The 19,303-nt window shown below is 36.0% G+C and overlaps 1 protein-coding gene across 1 annotated transcript; it reads left to right on the top strand.

The window, feature by feature from the left end:
• Nucleotides 1-1,446: 1,446 nt before the first annotated feature.
• inpp5d (inositol polyphosphate-5-phosphatase D) lies at nucleotides 1,447-19,231 on the top strand. Its single transcript, XM_079629038.1, has 27 exons — nucleotides 1,447-1,974; nucleotides 2,513-2,576; nucleotides 4,722-4,863; nucleotides 6,399-6,564; nucleotides 6,754-6,894; nucleotides 7,014-7,104; nucleotides 7,499-7,576; nucleotides 8,352-8,429; nucleotides 9,062-9,185; nucleotides 9,603-9,709; nucleotides 9,874-9,976; nucleotides 10,762-10,958; nucleotides 11,323-11,440; nucleotides 11,548-11,644; nucleotides 11,774-11,912; nucleotides 12,604-12,712; nucleotides 13,927-14,015; nucleotides 14,132-14,213; nucleotides 14,304-14,393; nucleotides 14,518-14,628; nucleotides 14,775-14,854; nucleotides 14,949-15,036; nucleotides 15,483-15,629; nucleotides 15,758-15,821; nucleotides 16,013-16,225; nucleotides 17,087-17,523; nucleotides 18,848-19,231. Exons 1-27 carry the CDS (start codon nucleotides 1,835-1,837, stop codon nucleotides 18,895-18,897), a joined length of 3,345 nt encoding a protein of 1,114 aa, XP_079485164.1. The 5' UTR covers nucleotides 1,447-1,834; the 3' UTR covers nucleotides 18,898-19,231.
• The last annotated feature ends 72 nt before the right edge of the window (nucleotides 19,232-19,303 follow it).

The raw sequence follows: 19,303 nt of genomic DNA, 5'->3' as shown, positions 1-19,303 counted from the left end.
AAATGGTTATTGATTCATCTTTTTATAAAGGCATCAGATGCATTCTGGTGATTACAATTACAATACCCCTCCCCCCATTCTCAACCCCACTATCACCCAAGAGACAAAGAACTTTGTCACATCTCTTACAGCTCTCATTAGTCTTTATAACACTTGACTTGTGAGTATCATCTCATGTGACAGCTGCTAATGACAATAAGCAGAATCTTGTGAAAAACGTCCTTTATCTACAGTATATACATCACACATGATCTGTCCCACCACACTGTGGCCGTCACTGCTGAGCTCTTATTGACAGTAGAACACAACCGCATTCTTTATAGCCGTGTGCATGTGAGAAAGACGCAAGATGGAAACCGCCAGGCTGAAGTTACTGTGGCACTATTCAGGTTCTCTTTTCACATCATGTGACTCAAACTGTGAGCTGTCAGCAGATTATTTTCTCTCTCTGTCTGACTCGCTTTCTGTCTCTCTGTCTTTGCTTCTCTTTCCTCATATTTGTGCAAGGTTTCCTGTCCATTAACGTAACAAGGCAGCTTCACGGAGTGTGTGTGTGAGAGAGAGAGAGAGAGAGAGAGAGAGAGATAGAGGGAGTGAGTGAGAAATAGAGTTAGAGGACAGTAATGTGTGTGCACTGTGCAGTGTATATTACTCCGGATTACTCGAGAGTACCTGGCAGTATACGATCCTCAAAAACAAAGCAAAAATAGTAAACTTTTCATTTAAAACCTTTCTTTCAAAAGAAGTAGAAAGTATCAAAAGAAGTAGAAAGAATGATCACAAAACAAAGCAAAACACAAAAACAGTAATCATTTCACTTTAAAACTGTCTTTCAAAAGAAGTAGAAAGTTGAATACCTGGCAGTATGGTCACAAAAAAACGAAAACAAAAAAACTCTCTTCTGCACTTCTGAAGCGTTGCAAATTTATTCTATGCAAAATTGAAGGCGTTACTCACTGATAATCTGTTTCCCCATGCAGTTCTCAAACCTCATTCAAGGTTATGTATATTCAAACATATCCAGTCAATGTCATTGTATTGAATGTGCAGCTTGAACATCTTGACCGATGTCTCCTTTTTTTTGTCCAAAGAAAAGATTTGGAACAATGATGAAATTACAGAATTTTCATTTTGGACACGGTCAGAAAAAAAGGTTTGCAAATATTGTGCCTTTAGGGGCACAACAGCATTTTACAGGGGAAGTACTCTTTAATATATGACTGAAGATGTGACAAGAAGTGTGCTGCACAAGTCCCTTCCCTTTCAGGACCAGTGGTTTGGTCAAAAAGATAAACTCATAATAAGAGCCTTTTACACTAATGTTTATCTACATTTCTCTACTTTGCATAATCGCCATTAACACTTGCATGGGTTGTCCGTCTCATAGTTTTGGTTAGCAGGGTTAATCATTGATGTTATATGAAAGAACGCACTGTCGAGAACTCCTACAATAGCACATACACCTTTTTCATCTCTTTTGTGGTAAAAAAGGAGAGGTGTTGGAGCCATGTGAACGTGTGAACAAGACTTCTGTTCGGCCTCCTCTCTTGCTCACTCTCTCTGAGTTTTTAGACTCTGTGTGCACAGAATGAGGAAGTTCACCCTTGTGTTTGTGGCAGCTTCCTTTTTGCAGCTTTCGCCCCTCTAACAGGAAGAGAGAGAAGCAGCGAGCCTAGAGCCAGACAGAGCAGGAGCGGCTATCAGTTGTAACAACGAAATGAAACCGACCGTGAGACTCTGAAGCTTGGCTCATGTTGATCTCCTCTTGAAAACTGCCGGGGCCAGAATAACCTGGGTGTCTCCAGACGGAGGAAGGGAGAAGTCTTCGGAAAGGATGTTTTCCCACCAGCCATGGTACCATGGCAATATCACTCGGTCTACAGCAGAGGACCTCCTCTCCAAAGCAGGCAAGGATGGGAGCTTCCTCCTCCGGGACAGCGAATCCATACAGGGAGCTTATGCCCTCTGTGTTCTGTGAGTATCGCTGCTGTACCTCTCAGGTGGAAGGGCACTATGTTGCCCCTAATATTAGATGAAACATGAACGTTTGAGTGCTTTCGAGTTGGAATGTGGTTTAAATGTGACATTTGAAGTGTGTTTGACAATTAATTTGCATGAGGTGACATTTGAGTCTGTCGTAAATATAAAACATGCTCGGTTTTTGTGGTACTGGCCCTGCAACCTTATTATATACATACATTATGTTTTTTGAAAATGTATAACATTGTTGGAATCAGTTTACAAACTGATCTCAGTTTCCCTGTTTCCTTGCAAATTGTTCAGTATGTGGTTCTATTGAAGTGCAATGAAATATAAGTCCAATCTGATTCCTTGTATCGTGAATTATTAACAAACAGTGTTGACTGAGACTCAAGGAAGTCGGTGAGGGGTTTCCCATTAGCTTGCAGCAAAATGGCCATTTTCACTGTTTATGTTTGAATTGTGACATTTTACATGAGATTTGTTTTAATATGCATTATGTTTTTATTCTTCTCAATCTTTTCTTTTGCAGGTACCAGAACTGTGTGTATACCTACAGAATATTACCAAATGAGGACAAACAACTATCAGTCCAGGTAAGAAAATCCCAAATTTGTATATATGGCAGTGGTTACTGACCTCTGTTGAGAATATTTTGCATTGGATTTTTTGGGTTGAAGCTTCCTGCAATGGCTTTGCTTACATATTCGCACAGACAGGTGTTGCGTGTGCTGGGGGACTATTTTGAGATGTGCACCGAGACACTTCTGCTTGTGACTTCAAGTATTCGAAAGTCACCAGAATGGTGTTTTTTTTTGTCGCTTTAGTAAAAGTAAAGCTTTTGGTGGACCCCAAAAGTATTTGGACACATTAATCAGCCATAAAATCTCATTTATTACGTACAAAATATCAAACATGGCATCTGCAAACATCAAGAGATTTCCTTGAAACTAACTTTTCACATATTGTTCCGCTTAATTTCACAGGTGAGCCACAAGTGTAGTTCGTCACATTATCTATGTTCTACACAAGTTTGATAACAGGAAAATGTTCAATGATCTCCATTTTGAACTATATATTGTTTATTTAATTATTAAATATATTGGTTAGTAATTATGAACCTTTTTCTGCAAATTGTTTTGCTCAAGAAAAGTGTTTGTTCTTTATTGTGCAATATTTTTTGATCCATTGTAATGAAATTCGTGGATTGTTTGTTCACACTATATGCATTATCCATTTATTTGTATCATTTTAATCTGTCTACATCACTGTTTATTTCCCTGTTGCACTAAAATGGTGGTCAAGTGAAAAAAATAATACAATAGAACCACGATGAGACAAAAAGTAGAGGCAAATATACTCAATCATCTGCTAATTACGTGTTGCGCTCATAGTCTGCTGGTCACTTGACAAAACACTGTCCATTTTTATGACAAGTTGCACAGAACATCTGGCCTCCTACAAGCCATTTACTATCTTGTACTTGGTAATGAATGTGTGACCTTGTGACAGTTGGTTCTTCAGCTGCCGAAGACTCTCTGAGACCGTTGTGTGGGCGTCTTGTCTGTCAAGCTAGTATCTATTATGTCCTCTGCGTTAAAGCAAGCATTGGTCTTGTGACAGTGCAGCTGCAAAACCAATTGGTGGTTTTATTCGAGTTGTACAAAACTCTTATTCTCGTGACAAACAAAATAATGAAAGCAAACCGGGTGACCTTTGATTATAATTTGCATTGTTCCCTCTTGGCGTACACATTTCAAAGTAACATGCACTCGAGGGACGGAGCTAAACCAAAGACTGTTGTTCAATGCCCTTCAATGTCTCTCTACCACAGTTCTTCCTCTTTCAAGCCTGCGTTGCAGCACAACCTCAGTTTTAAATTATCCATCAGCGTGGGTGTTAAGCAAGCCACAGGGTTCCTCTTGCACCCCGCCTTAAATGGAAAGTTTCAAAAATGTGTTCATGCCATTTAATTGAATTAGATTTGCAAAATTCTATTGAAATGTATAGTTTGTGCGGACCTTAAACCACAGAGAATTGTTTTGTTTTTTTTATGCAAAGATTACGCTTGTTTCCTATTGCCAGTCGGACATCTTGTGATTAGCCATGCTAAGATGCATGGCGTGTTGAGATGATTTTGTGTGCAATGCTAAAAATGCTGCCATTTTCCTAAAGTTTCTTCATAGCCAATAGTATAAAGACTGTTCATTTTCAAAATTAGGAGCTATGAATTTGATCTAACATTACGGGCATTTTGGTTATTGACAGAAGACAAAGTGTACTATACAGTATGTGTGCTGAATTTTTCAGAATATTGTGTGGTTTTCCCCATCATATATACACATCAAGTTTTTTAAAATAAATATTTGGTTAGAATTTGTTCTTACTTTGTGTAGTATTGGATATAATTGGGTCAAAACATTTGCTGAGCATCAAGACGTAAGTCAGACCAGGTGACTAAGAGCTTATACTCCAAAGTCCTTTGGAGAAAGTGGCTTATAAACCCTACTTGGCACAGACTGAGCACTTTTTAAAGGAAACCATGCAAAATGAAGAAATGCAATGTACCGCTATTGGTTTCGGACAAAGGAAGAACAACTAAGAGAGTCACTGGAAGTATTGAGTGCTGAACATATTTATGCAAATAATGATTTTGTATATCGTAAAATGCCATAAATCTTGAACATTTGAAAACAGTCTTCAGAATTTTTCTTGTTCATCGTGGATACTTTGCTTTGTAGGCATCAGAGGGTGTGCCTATTCGGATCTTTACTCTGCTGCCAGACCTGGTGGAGGCATATTATAAAGAGAACATGGGTCTGGTCACACACCTTCAGTACGCTGTGCAGAAGGAGAAGGAGGAGGAGCCGGAGGAGGAACCAGGTAAGTCAATAACAATAAGATTTGTCCATGGTTTCAGAAAAACATTGATAATCGCTGTTACCATGATAATGTACATAGCTAAAGCAAAACCACTAGAAAAAAATGCTTCTGTTTTGAAGTTTTCTCATTTTATTTTTTTTACAAACTCTATCATTATATTATATTAGTAGATTGTAGTATTTTATTTTATTACAGAGAACATTATTAGCATAACAATTTGAGTGAAAAGTTTGGTTCCCAAACTGGGGGGCCTGGAGTTATAAAAATGGGTGCATGCCCAGGCTAAATTAAAGTGTACAGAAAATTTACCTATTGAGGGTGCAAGACCCCACCACTGCAGTCTCAAAAACACGGTTTGAAATCGCTGGTGTTTCTGACATCACAAACTACCTTGCAACTAATCACGTCAACAAGTGGATCACTGAGCGGGTGTGAGTGGGGTGGGGCTAATTTGCATATTCATATAGCCATAACCGCGTATAAGAAATTAGGCAAATGTGTAGTTACATTCAAGCTATTTTAAGGCATGATTATTTTTTTCAAGGAAAAAACTTTAAAATATTTCATTTTGGTGATCAAATATGAGTATTAAGGGATACAATTAGTGGTCGTGGTTTCTGTCGGGGAATAACCATGGGAATAACAGACCACTCGATGGCACGCCGTGATTGAAGAATCAGGATTGAGTTTTGCAGGAAGCTGTGTATAAATATGATGCTGCAACGTTCATCACTAAGCATGGAGAATTTTGTGAAAGAATTGCCAGTGCCAGGTAAACATAAAGCAGAATAGCAGTAATCTACTTCAAACGTCATAGCCTACTATCAAAGCAACATGTCTACACAAAAGCGAATAGAACCCATTAAGTGATGCTGTCTGTGACGCGATACGACAAATTCCCGAATTAAACTAATGCCCCGTTCTAGTTCTGACGTATTCCAAGAAACACTCGCGCAACTTCTGATACAAATGTATTTCCAACGTTCGCTTCGCTTCGTCGCGTCCAGACAACCAACCTATACTGCAGCCAACTCGTCCTGTGTAAAAACAAACAAATATGGCGAAGCATATCTTCTTGTTTTTGGGTAGTGAAAAGTGTTGTGTCACTTGTGTGCCTCAAAATATTAGCTTCTGACAGTATGAAGCCAAATAAATTAAGACGCAACTAGCCTACTTCACATCACGAAAACAAAGAGAAGTTGTTGTAGGCTAGTTGTCTACAGTATTAATTACAATGTTAAAAATGAATACTAGAGAATTTTGCAAGCAAGGTCATGTCTGATCGGTGTCTTTATGTGGGTGCATGTAGGGAGGGGGGTTGAAAATATTTTTCTCTACAAAAGGGGGAGAGGCAGAAAAGTTTGGGAACCACTGGATTAAAGAACGAAATAATTTATCTTTTCTTTTCTTTTTTTCTCTCCATTATTATAATGTGGTCTCAGACTTTTTGACCCCACTGCAATTTTAGGAACTATGTGAGCTTGAAGTAAATGGTTCCATTAACTTCAAGGAAACTGTTTTCTCCATTTCCACAGAACCATTTACTTTGCCGCCTCAGTTGCCACCCAGGAATATCTCAGGTAATGAAAGTAAAGATTGCCACAGTGATTCATCCAGGGGAACCGATAGGGGAACAGAGCTTGCCCGTCCCTCCATCTCAGACACCTATCTCCAGCGTTGGCAGCAAATCGACATATCAAAGTACAATTTCTTTAGTACAATTTAATACAATGCTAGATTATTCTGTTTTACCTTAATAAGAACAATTTCTTGTTAAATACATTATGATTTAATTCTATCTGATGCAAAATTACTTAAACTTTAGTTCAGAGCCATTGTACGGAGTAGCCTTGTTCTGGTGTGCTAATGATTCTGATGTTCAATATCCAGTCTATCTGAGGACCACCAGAAGTCCATTCAGGAGTATTTCCGCACATCCGTGTGTCTGGATGCAGAACAGGTGCAGAGTGGGAACCCGACTCTTCCCCACTTAAAAAAGCTCACACAGAGTATCTGCAAAAACCTAAACAGGTACAATTGTTCTGAAAAATGTGTGAATACTGAAACCTTATTGCCCTTATATGACTATTTTGGTATTGACACTTTATTTATATATTGTTCATTTAATTGACATTCCTACTTGCTCGTAGTGAAATTGCTCGCACACTTCCGAGTCTTGAGGCACTGCAGAAAGTTTTGGATCCACCGCTGTCTCCTGGAGCTGGGAGACTAAGGAGTCAGGTCAGTAAGCATGAATCAAACCAGGAAGTGTTCAATTTCCTGCACAAAATGTAAAAAGACCCAAACTCACTATGGGGATAGCTTGTAAAAACAGTACTCTTTGTATCTGACTTTTTACTGATTTGTATGATTTTGGGGTTCAATAGTATATTTCAAAGTAGTTTATTTGTAGCAGATATTAGAATATTACAATCAATCTTGGGACACATTGCGCAATAAACCACTGTTACAGACATTAGAATAAAAAAATGTGTTGAAACACTTGCTGTTTCCCCTACAGACAAGTAAAGAAATGAGAAACGGTTATTTTTACTAAAAAGTGGTATGTTGAGGTTTTTTCCACCCACAAATTTTTATTTATTTATCTGTATCTGTTGATTTTACTCTTTTCCAGCTTTCTGGAGATGCAAATCAGTCTGTGGCTTTCAAACTGGAGCAACTGACTAAGCTTATATATGCAATAGAAGACAAGGTAACACTGTTCTTTATTTATGGATGACCGCAAACATAGAAATAAACATCTTATTGGGAAGTTGGGAACTTTAATTAAGGGATAATGTACATCCAGCCAGTTGTTATGTCAGAATAAACCCCAACAGGGTGATCAACGAGAAGTGCTTATTATTAGCCGCTCATTACACGGCTACTTGCCACAAGTAAATTATTAGACATGAAATATTGATTGAAATATTTGATCAGATCTTTAAACGCAAAGCATCCGCGGAGAGAGGCAAATTCAAACTAAATGGACAGTTTTAGAGATACGGTACAGTCATACTTATTACACTTATTAATTATGGGGATAAGAGATATTAATTTGAGATGAAACTGTTAAAGATGAAAAGCTTTTGAGATTTTAGATTAAAACCGTACCTGTTTGTTATTGTATAATCCAACAGTGTACAAAACAATAGTTGCAAAATGGCAGCAGCTGCATTTGTATGAAACAAGAGAGAGCGAGTCCACAATACTGTATGACATAATTAAATAACTGTACAAAAAATATTGATTTGACTGAGTTTTAATATTTTATTAGCTCACCAAACACAAAACTTCCGCGAAGAAAAAACTTTCCTATCAAGCGTATAGCGCTGCTGACTTCAGTAACCTGGATAAAACCTGTTATCTGTTTTCAGCTATTGTTATTGGAGAATAACATTCAGCTGGATGGTGCGATTGACCAATCAGAGTCAAGCATTCCACAGAGCCATGTGATAATGTAGACTAACATACCCTCTTACTTACAGACCAAGAATGCTGTGTTTGAATTTGTCGGATATGATGGAGGGCACAGAAAGTCACTTATTCCTCCTGTGATGTTCGAAGTAAGAAATTCAGTTCAACAATAAATATACCATTTTTAGTAACACGTAACATTAGTTAGCACTAATGGTAACACTACATTAGTTAACGAACAATACTAGCCTATAATACAGCATTTATTAATCTTAGTTAATATTAACCTCAAAATGTATGAAAAATCTTTTTATTACCTAACATTAACAAAGGTTAATAAATGCTGTAAAAATAAGTGTCTATTGTTATGTTAATACATGCAGTTCTAATGTTAACATATCAGACCTTATTGTAAAGTGTTACCTATTTATTTTAAATAAAGGATTGAATTGCTTAATTGATTGGTATAAATATATAAATACATTTAAATACTGTAGGCTATATTCATGTTGTTTGATTACTGTATCCAAAGTGAAAGTCATAGCCTGTAACCTTTCCTCTGCTTGTAATGATGTCATAATAATGAAAGCATAGAGGTTTTCTTTGCGACTGCTTTGCACTGAAAAACCACATGCAAATTAGTGTTGTGTTTGCTTATGTAGCTATAGGCGATGACATTTGCCTCTGCACACAGCCATCATAGATAAACTTTATAACTATTTTTGGCACATCAGAAATGCTGAACTTAATCTTACTTTATTGTCCCTTTCTGTGTTAACAGGTCAAATGCGACTCCCTCGGTATTTCAAACAAAATGTACCTCAAAGTAGATGTGGAAGGCGGGAAGGTTTACTTCAAGAAGTCCAAAGATGGACCTGAGGATAAATATTTTGTGCACAATAAAAGTATGCTGAACCACTTCATCACTTACATAACCACATACATTTGAATGCGATTACGATTTTCCAATATTGACAATTCCGCAGTCCTTCATTGCAAAAATAAACCTTGATAGGATTATCAGGACCCAAACGCAAAGCAGTCTTCATCCTGAAGGGTTGCGATAATGTGCATTATGCTGTTTACTTATTTTCTTTATGTAAAATAAATAGCAAAGAAACACTGGGTTCAGGAGATATCAGTTGCCAGTCACAATAGTCAAATATACAGTTCAGTGGTGGTCATTATACTAAATATTTGACCTCTGAATTCTGTGATGGACCAATCAGAATCTAGTAATCCCGACAGCCATGTAACCAAAATGTGTGAAATGACCTATTAACTAGTAAATAATGGCAACATGGCAAATTCTTCGTTTTCAGTCTTGCAGTTGGTGAAGTCACAGAAGATGCATAACAGATTAGCATTGGTGGTCGAGACAGAGAAGGAAAAAACTCAGCGCAAAGACTATGTCTTTGATGACACAAAGGTAAAAATCCCACTGTCACAGTAGCGAGGACATTTTTTTGTATGGACGTTTTTTAGGCAGTCACTTAAATTAACAATAATAAATAGTTTGCATGTTTTTGTGTGTGTTTTTAATGTGATCCTGTGTGTAAATTAGTGTTTTTGTATATTTTTGTATGTTTTCAGAAAAGAGAAGGCTTCTGCCAGCTTCTACAGCAGATGAAGAACAAGCACTCAGGAAAACCTGAGCCGGATATGATCACCATCTTTGTTGGCACCTGGAACATGGGTAAGATGCGTTTAGCCTATAACATGTAGTGTTCATTTCAGTTTATTTAGTCCAAAAAAAGCTTCTTAAAGTCTCCTCAATTCAGATATTTTTGGAGCTCAAGGTTAAACACATTTTTAACCTTTTTTATATAATCTCACTTTAGCATATTTCAACTTATTACATAAATAATAACTAATATAATATAAAAGAAGATACTTAAGTGCGTACTGAATGTAATGTTTTCAAACACTTAATGGCATGTCATTTGCAGTTAAATTAAATAATGGTTAGAATTTATATGAATTGCAATTAGTTAATTGTTTTCTTTGCCCACTTTTGTGTTTTTATATGTAATTTCATAATTACTTCTATTGTCTCTGAAATATGGTTAGAGTGAACTGACAAATACGCATTTATGGTAAACTAAAATATATTTAAATGTCATTTGATGTCATTTTTTATGTCATATCATGTATATAATTGCACATTTGTTATAATGAAGTTGCAATTTAGTACATTTAAAATATATTAACTTTAAATATAATGTCAAATGTAATGTCGAGACATCAAATTAATTCAAAGTATGACAAAATTATTAAAAAAAATATATTTAAAAGGTACTTTAAAGTAAAACCTTTAATTTGGCATTAGTTACACAGTCTTCAAAGTGTGCTCTCTTTAAGTGCGCATAAGTGGTTATTAATTTCACTAATATTATATTATAACTTTAAGTACAGTTTTTTAGTATAAGAGACTAAATGTACACTAACTAGAGATGAAGTGAACTTGTGCTGTCCATTCAGGAAATGCGAATCCACCACAAAACATCACTTCCTGGTTGCAGTCAAAGGGTCAGGGAAAAACCCATGATGACACAGCCAATCAAATCCCACATGATATCTATGTAATTGGGACACAGGAGGACCCCATGGGAGAGAAGGATTGGATAGAAACCGTTAGGGGAGCCCTTAGGGATATAACCAACATTAGCTTCAAACAAGTAAGTGACACAAAACTCAACAAGAACGCTTCGGGTGCCTTATGTGCTTTGCGTATTACATCTGCTCACTGTTTTTCTCTATGGAATGCTATACAGGTGAAACTCGAAAAATTAGAATATGGCTTACAGCTATGAAAACATTTTCACAATATTCTAATTTTGAATTTGGGGTTTTTCATAAGCTGTAAGCCATAATCATCAAAATGATAACAAATTTTAAGATGAATTACTGAAATAAATGAACTTTTCGAGTTTCACCTGTACAAATCTATGTTATGACCACTCCTCCTGACAATGTGTATGAATGTGTTAAATGGCCTAGCATATAAGCTAAATAATGACAGCTATGTGTTTTTATTAACAGATAGCCACTCAGACACTGTGGAGTATACGAATTGTGGTTCTAGCCAAGCCGGAACATGAGAACCGCTTCTCTCACGTCTTCTCTGATAGCGTTAAGACTGGCATAGCTAATGCTCTGGGTTTGTTTATAGCCTTTTCCCCAAAAAAAATAATAGGAAATGCAAAGCTTTATATAGTACTTTGTTGTATGTAAAAAAGCTAATTATGTGTGTATGTGTGTTTAAAGGGAATAAAGGAGCAGTGGGGGTGTCTTTTATGTTTAATAGAACCTCCTTTGGGTTTGTCAACAGTCACCTGACCTCAGGAAGTGAAAAGAAACTTAGGTAAGCCACAAACCAAATACACTGTACCTGCCAGTGTGACATTATGAGACATTGACATAAAATACACGTTAATAATAATAATAAGTACTACAATAACAAATTTAGTAACTTGATTACTGTACCTTACAGGCGAAACCAGAACTACATCAGTATTCTGCGTTTTCTGAATCTGGGAGATAAGAAACTTAATCCTTTTGACATCACACATCGCTTCACACACCTCTTCTGGCTGGGGGATCTGAATTATAGGGTTGACCTACCATCACAGGTAGGTTCAAATGAATGTTCATCAGCAAACATGCTTTTATCAGCAAATGCATAGGTAAATGATGACCATTTTTTAATTTGGAAACTTTATATCAAAAAGGTATCTTGAACAGTTTTGCAACTGGGGTGAAATGAAGCTGTTTGAATTACATAAAGATTTTGTAATTATTGTTTCTAAGTATACTCTATTGTTAATTGGATGCAAAATGCAAACACAAGAAAATAAGTGGTTATCAGCAACTACTTTTATTTTCTATCTGATAATACTAATAAACCACCGTAGAGGTAATTTTACAACATATTTGATTACAAAATTAAATTAAATTGTATATAACAGATGTCTACAAATGAAGTTTTTTCTTTTTTCTTTATAGTTACTATGCATGTATTTCATGAGTTCATATGAAGTGAGAGACTTCATTTGTGACACCACAGAACCGTTTAAAATGATCTATTGAAGTCATCTTTATGTTTTAAACACTCTTCATGTTGATAAAAAAAAGGTGTCTATGGACAAATTATGCATCAGTTACCCACATTATGATAATTTTTAGGCATGAACTGCCTTTGTGGTTTAGAGAGCTTTCTTGTATATGAACAGGCATTTCCTCTATTAAGAAAAGAGCTGTCAAGTCCTGACATCAACTGACAGGAAAAAACAGACGTTTTGCATAGTTGTTTGCTCTTTGCAGGAAGCCGAGAACATTGTGATGAAGATCAAACAGCAGCAGTATCAGGAACTGCTGGCCAGAGATCAGCTGTGCATAGAGAGAGAAGAGAAAAAGGTCTTCTTAGAATACGGTGAGAAGCCACCTTTCTTTCATTGACCTAAACCCACTGCAGATACACAGAATCAGTTCTAACCACATCATATAAGCTTTTGTGCCCATAGAATAGGAACATGTACAATGATACAAATATTGTTATCATTAAGTTATTTGTCTAATCTTGCTTTTTTTTATTTTGAAAGTATTATTGGTGATGTAGCACTTGTGCATAATTTACCCATTATTTTGATTACCAATATGAACTGATTACACTACAAAGTTACTCAATGTCCAACCCTACTCCAAACAGGTAGTCCTAGCCAAAACACGCTTTAGTTGAGACAATATTGCTACAAGAAGACCTCAAACAAATAGAGCAATGTTGAAATCACCACCCTATTTACACTTCCACGTGTGAATGGCTCACTTATAGTTTCTCTACACATATGGGATGGCATATGAGAGTATTTTAAGTATTTTATTATAAAAAAACAACAACACAAAACCCCACACACTTCAACTTTGAACCTGTTAGAAATTTTAGGACCTCAGGCTGTTCACTGGAGGTTTACTCACTTTAATCCAAACCAGATTTTCCTTTGATAGTTTGTATTATCATTTTTGCATATCCAGTGAGGTTTAGCCTAACATATAGGGTACTATAAACTACATTTAGAAGAAACACATACACTACTGTTCAAAAGTTTGGGGTTGGTAAGATTTAAAAAAATTTGTTTTTGGTAAATTCTCTCATGCTCAAAGGCTGCATTTATTTAAAAAATAATAGTCATTGAAATATTTTTACAATGAAAAAAATGTTTTCTATACTATTATCTCTAAAAAATATAATTGATCCATGTGATGGCATCATTACTCCAGTGACACATGATCAGAAATCCTTCTAATACGCTGATTTGATGCTTAAGAAATGTTTCTTATTATTATCAATGTTAAAAATAGTTGTGCTGCTTAATATTTTTTTAGTGGAAACCACGATACATTATTTTCAGGATTCTTTAATGAATAGCTTTAAAAATGTCTTTACTGTCTCTTTTGATCCATTTAATGCATACTTACTCAATAAAAGTATTATTTTCCCCCAAAAAAAATCCTGCTGACCCCAAACTTTTGCACCGTAGTTAGTACATAACATATATATGTAGGCAAGGTATGTTATGCCAAATTTGTTGAGGAATAGAAGCGTGCTTAATATCAGATTCCATTCCATTCATATGTTTTACTTTACAGTGGAGGAGGAGATTACATTTGCCCCCACGTATCGTTTTGAGAGAGACACACGGGAGAGATATGCCTACACTAAAGCCAAAGCCACAGGGGTATAGCGTGAAAGCCACCATACATCTGAACAGCCTTCCCCATGCAGCAGATATATTATAAAATTGAATTTAATGATGAAAATCCTCTTTAAATAAATATTTTATCTCACAAACAGACAAAATACAACTTGCCTTCATGGTGTGATCGTGTGCTTCGCAAGTCCTACCCTATGGTGCATGTGGTTTGCAACTCATATGGTTAGTTCATTATATTTCAAATGCAAGTTGTATAATGCGGATGAAAGACATCACTACATTAACCAATATTTCTCTTTGATTTTTTTTTAGGATGCACCAATGATATCATGACAAGTGACCATTCCCCTGTATTTGCCACATTTGATGTTGGTGTGACTTCTCAGTTTGTCTCAAAAAATGGTATGATGTTGTAAATATTTCACTATGGCAACAACCCCATTTTAACAGAGAAACTTTGCATCCCGGCCAGCTGTCTTGTGCATTGTGCTAATGCACTACTTATGAAGTCTTTTGCTCTTTACAGATCTGTCAACGGATGCTCAGGGTGCTATAAAGATCATGAACTGTGTGGCTATTCTTTTCACTAAATCCAAGACCAGGTTCTTCATTGAGTATCACTCAAGCTGCTTGGAGAGTGAGGAGCTACATCCTTTTTACTTTCTCTTATGTCTTAAATGATCACAAATCATTTGAATCCCACACCCTTTTTCTTTTGTAAGATCACATAAGCTACTGCAAAAAGAGAAAAGTGAAGTTAAATACTTCCCATTCGTTTTCTAGAGTTTGTGAAGAGTCCTGAAGGAGAAAACCAAGAGAACAAAGAGGGCTCAATAAAAGTACGATTTGGGGGACAAGTTGAGGTAAAAACTCTTAATAAAACGAAAAGAAAAAAAACATTATACATTGAAAGCTCAGCCATCACGTTTACATTATCTTTGTTAAATCACTTTGCAGCTCACGCCCATCATCGCTGACCCAGAATACCTCCTTGATCAGCACATCCTCATCTGCGTTAAATCTACAGATTGCGATGAGTCATATGGTAAAGGTTACCTAAAATGTGTGAAAGTTTACTAGTGCTCACATGCTCGTAATTTTAGCTGGCTGAGTAACTTGCAAGCACATCATTTTCTAATTTCATTTTTAAACGTTCATAGTTTATTAGGAAAACTACGTTTAACATGCACCACGACTATTGGAATATTCCTGTAAACATGACATCAGAATATTCTAAATAAACTGAATAAATGGTGTATGTTAAAAAGATAGTTCAGTCATGGTGAATATTCCGAATAAGGTGTTTATATAACTCAAAATTCTGATGAACATGATGGCATATGGCAATTGGATTTCTAAAAACGGACCCATATTGACTTTATCTGGTTATAGCATGTGTGTACATGATGCTTACATAATCAGAATAAGACTGATTAGTATTGGAATTGTCCGTATGCATTCAAACACAATAACGCTGCGCTCTGTCTGTAGGTGAGGGCTGTGTCGCTCTGCGTTTGGCTGAAAGCTCTTACACTGAGTTCTCTATCAAACTCACCCATCATGGTGAGCACACAGGCCATCTAACAGGTGGCATCCAACTCCCTAAATCTGAAGGAAAACAGGCAGAGAAGCTGTATGGTGAGTGCACAATGTGTTTCTGTACAGCAATGCCTGACACAACCAGTCCACGAGTGTGATGTAATGCTTTTGCTTCCTGAGTATCGAGGCTATGTTCCTTCCCTTGAGATTATTTTTCTTTATTCCAGATTTCATTAAAGTCGGAGATGACCCAGGAGCTGGTAAAGGGAAATCAGGAGACAGCACCAAAATGTAAAACATTCGCATTTTCCCCACTTTGCCATTTACATTTATTTATTTAGCAGATGCTTATATCCAAAGTGTTATGTTATTATTTCATTACTTATTCAAAATGACGTTATATTATTCTTTTTCACAATTCTTTACAAAAATTTGATTCGTTTATGTTCGTACAAATATATAACTTTGACATTCTTTGACAGATCTTCTTCAGTCCTCGCCTCTGATATAAGTAACCCCAGTTATATGGGTGTAGGCTACAAGAGCAATAACCAGGCAGACAGGGGCGCCAGCAACATTATGTCCCCTAGAACAGGGCCATCCTTAAAGGACATGACGCATGGCAATCTCTCCCCAAAAAAGTCTAGTTATGACCATGCTACATCCAGCCCAACTGCAAAGACAACAAACCCTGTGTAAGTATATTTTGACATTAGGTAACATTTTAGTTTAGGGTCCAATTTGCTTATTAGCATGCATGTTACTTGGATATTGGCTCTGTATTAGTACTTATAAAGCACATATTAATGCCATATTCTACATCCCTTAATTCTACCCAATACCTAAACTTAATAACTACCTTACAACTATTAATAAGGTGGAATTAGGACTCAATAAAGGGAAATGTTGTAGTTCATATTTAAATTTTGAGAATTGGACCCTAAATTAAAGTGTGACCTCACATTTTTATCTCCTTTATCTCATCAATATATCCATCATGTCATCTGACAAAAGTCTTTGATTTAGTCAAAGGTTATCTGGCAAATTAGAGTTTTTAATTGATCAATATCAGTCGATGATGGATACATAATTGTGAATGATCATTTCCCCTTCTTTACATTTAGACCATTTTTGCTGTCATGTAACTCTCAAAGTTAATAACTATTAGTTTAAAAACAAGGTTAAATATAATCTCAGAATGAATACATTTTTCATATTGTATATTATGGTATGTTGTGATGCCTAAATTCACTTTTAGCATTTAAACAATGATAACATGTTTAGGTTTTAGTGTAGGATTTTAACATCTGCCAATTATTGTTGTCAGCCATAATAAGATTATCAGCGTATGGTTTTATTATGGTGCTTTCCTAATATTTTTGTGACATTTAAATGAATGTTTTTTGTTTGGAATTTTTTTTTTTTAAATATTATTTTTGATTGCCAAATCAATGTAAAAACTTCTCGTTACATGCAAACCTGACAGGTTGCATCTCTTAAAGTGATTCCAGATTAATATACTAAATACAGTTTGGCATATTTGTTTTTGGCTACAGATCTGAGGACGGGAAACCTCCAGAGATGTTTGACAATCCCCTTTATGGCTCAATGAGTGGATCACGAGTGGGGAAAGACCATCTCTCTCCTCCAGATCCTCACTTCTCCTTCCCCAAAACAGACCTTGACGCTGACCGTCAGGTCCCTGTTCCGACCCCTCGCAATCGCTCCTTCACCTGTTCAGAAACCAAACCTCACTCATCCTCAGCCATAAACACCACGAGCAGCGGTCTACAATCCCAGATCATCACCAAGAAGCCTGTGGTGCCTTCTCGCTCTGAAGGGGGCATGACTGGGCCTAACAGACCTCCGATTCCTGTGAAGTCTCGCTCTGGTCAGCCACAAGATCTTCAACCAAAGCCTAGAGACTACAGAGACAGCTCAGAGCTCCCATCCAAGACACGACCACAAACCAGACCAGGCCAACCCAAAGATGGTATGATAACTATATGCTCCACATTCCTTCCTTCCGGAAGACTGTAGATCAGGGCTCTCTATCTATTTCAAGGGGTGTATGTAGACCGCTCCAGCGATTATAATGGGATCTAACCCAACCCATTAGGCTCAAAAATAATCATGATAACACTATTTATAATGTTTTATTTTTTTTAAGAACTCTCTGATATGCCTACCAAGGCTGTATTTATTTGATCAAACATACATTACAAACTAGCGTTTCTAGCATTTCATCAGAATTGGGGCACGTGACACCATCAAAAAAGAAAAGAAAAGTGTGTCCATATTTTAAAACTTTTTTAAATACTGTTTTTGATATAAATGGATATGAATTGTCTTTACCTAAAGAATAGAGTTGTTGACAAGCGATAGAAGACTCCACCTCAGGTACATATCCACCTCATCCAGCTCTCTTTTTGTTTTCTGTCTTATAAAATATCCTGTTACTATTTCGGTGTGATAAACTACTGCTAATGATTCAGCGCGTGCGTGAACTGTCCAAATCGAGACGAATAATAATTCCGAATTGTGCACAGTTTCAGAGCTTTTTGCAAAACCGTATGACCGATTAGATTAATTCGCAAATCTGACATTGTTAGTTCTAACTCTAAACCGCTGATAGAAATCACACCACATGATTGCTGAAATATTCTCAGAGAAAATGATTTTGACACAATGATGAGACACAAGAATTTATCAGTAATATTTTATACAGCGGCACAGAGGTATGGGGCTTGTGCCACAGTAAAAGGGGTCTAGCGATGCCAATGTTACAAGTTTAATATTATGAAATATTATTACAATTTTAAAGAACTTTTTTCTATTTGAGTATATCTTAAAATGTCATTTATTCCTGTGATGGAATTTTTTTATTTTGCTGAATGCTGAATTTTCAGCATCATTACTCCAGTCTTCAGTGTCACATGATCTTTCAGAAATCATTCTAATATGTAGATTTGATGCTCGGGAAACATTTCTTATTATTATCAATGTTGAAAACAGCTGTGCTGCTTAATATTTTTGTTTAATAATATGAATAATATTTTTGTGTATTAATATTACTGTATTTTTGATCAAATATATCCAGCTTTAGTAGAGACTTATTTCAAAAACATAAAAAAAATCTGAATCATTCTAAACTTTTGGCTGGTAGTGTAACTAATAAAAAAGCTTAGTTTAAGAATGACATATGTGATACTACAAAGCATTTATTTATGGGTTATGTAATTATAATTTATATTTAATTATTCAACATTTATTGAATTAATTTCCCCTTCTTTTTCATTTGCAACATCTGTCCTCAGTGCACCATGAGTCGTCGCAACCTCTGAAGATGGGACGGCCTTTAAAATGATTTTCTAGTGGTATGCCGTGGCAAGAGTGGTGTGATCTTCATATCTCATACTTGAGACTCTGTACTGGACAAAAGCCATAAGCTTCTTAATCTCTGAGTACTCAAATTAATAAGTGCATAAACAATAAAAGGAATTTGAATATTGATTTTTAAAATGATTATGAATGTTTCAACAGTTTGAATGTTACTGCATATAGTCATAAGTAGAGCAATCTTTCCATCAACCTGTGTTTCAACATTTAATATTGCTTAACATATTTTATTAAAAGGAGAAAGTTAAGTATGAGAAAAGAGAAAGTTGTAATCTTCTAATAAAACCAAGTGTTGTACAGTTATTGGCTCTTTTTTTTTTGGTCTGGAAACACACTTTATAATGACTGAGTTGTAATATTTAGGCCACCAATAG

The sequence above is a fragment of the Phoxinus phoxinus genome (assembly GCF_949152265.1).
Source record: "Phoxinus phoxinus genome assembly, chromosome: 11".
Classification (NCBI taxonomy): domain Eukaryota; kingdom Metazoa; phylum Chordata; class Actinopteri; order Cypriniformes; family Leuciscidae; genus Phoxinus; species Phoxinus phoxinus.
This window is presented reverse-complemented; position numbering and strand designations above follow the sequence as displayed.

Coding starts and splice junctions, on each gene's coding strand:
- inpp5d (XM_079629038.1), top strand. CDS start 1,835: ATGTTTTCCCACCAGCCATGGTACCATGGCAATATCACTCGGTCTACA. Junction 6,565..6,753: donor CAGCAAATCGACATATCAAA/GTACAATTTCTT, acceptor TTCAATATCCAG/TCTATCTGAGGACCACCAGA. Junction 14,855..14,948: donor GATTTGGGGGACAAGTTGAG/GTAAAAACTCTT, acceptor ATCACTTTGCAG/CTCACGCCCATCATCGCTGA.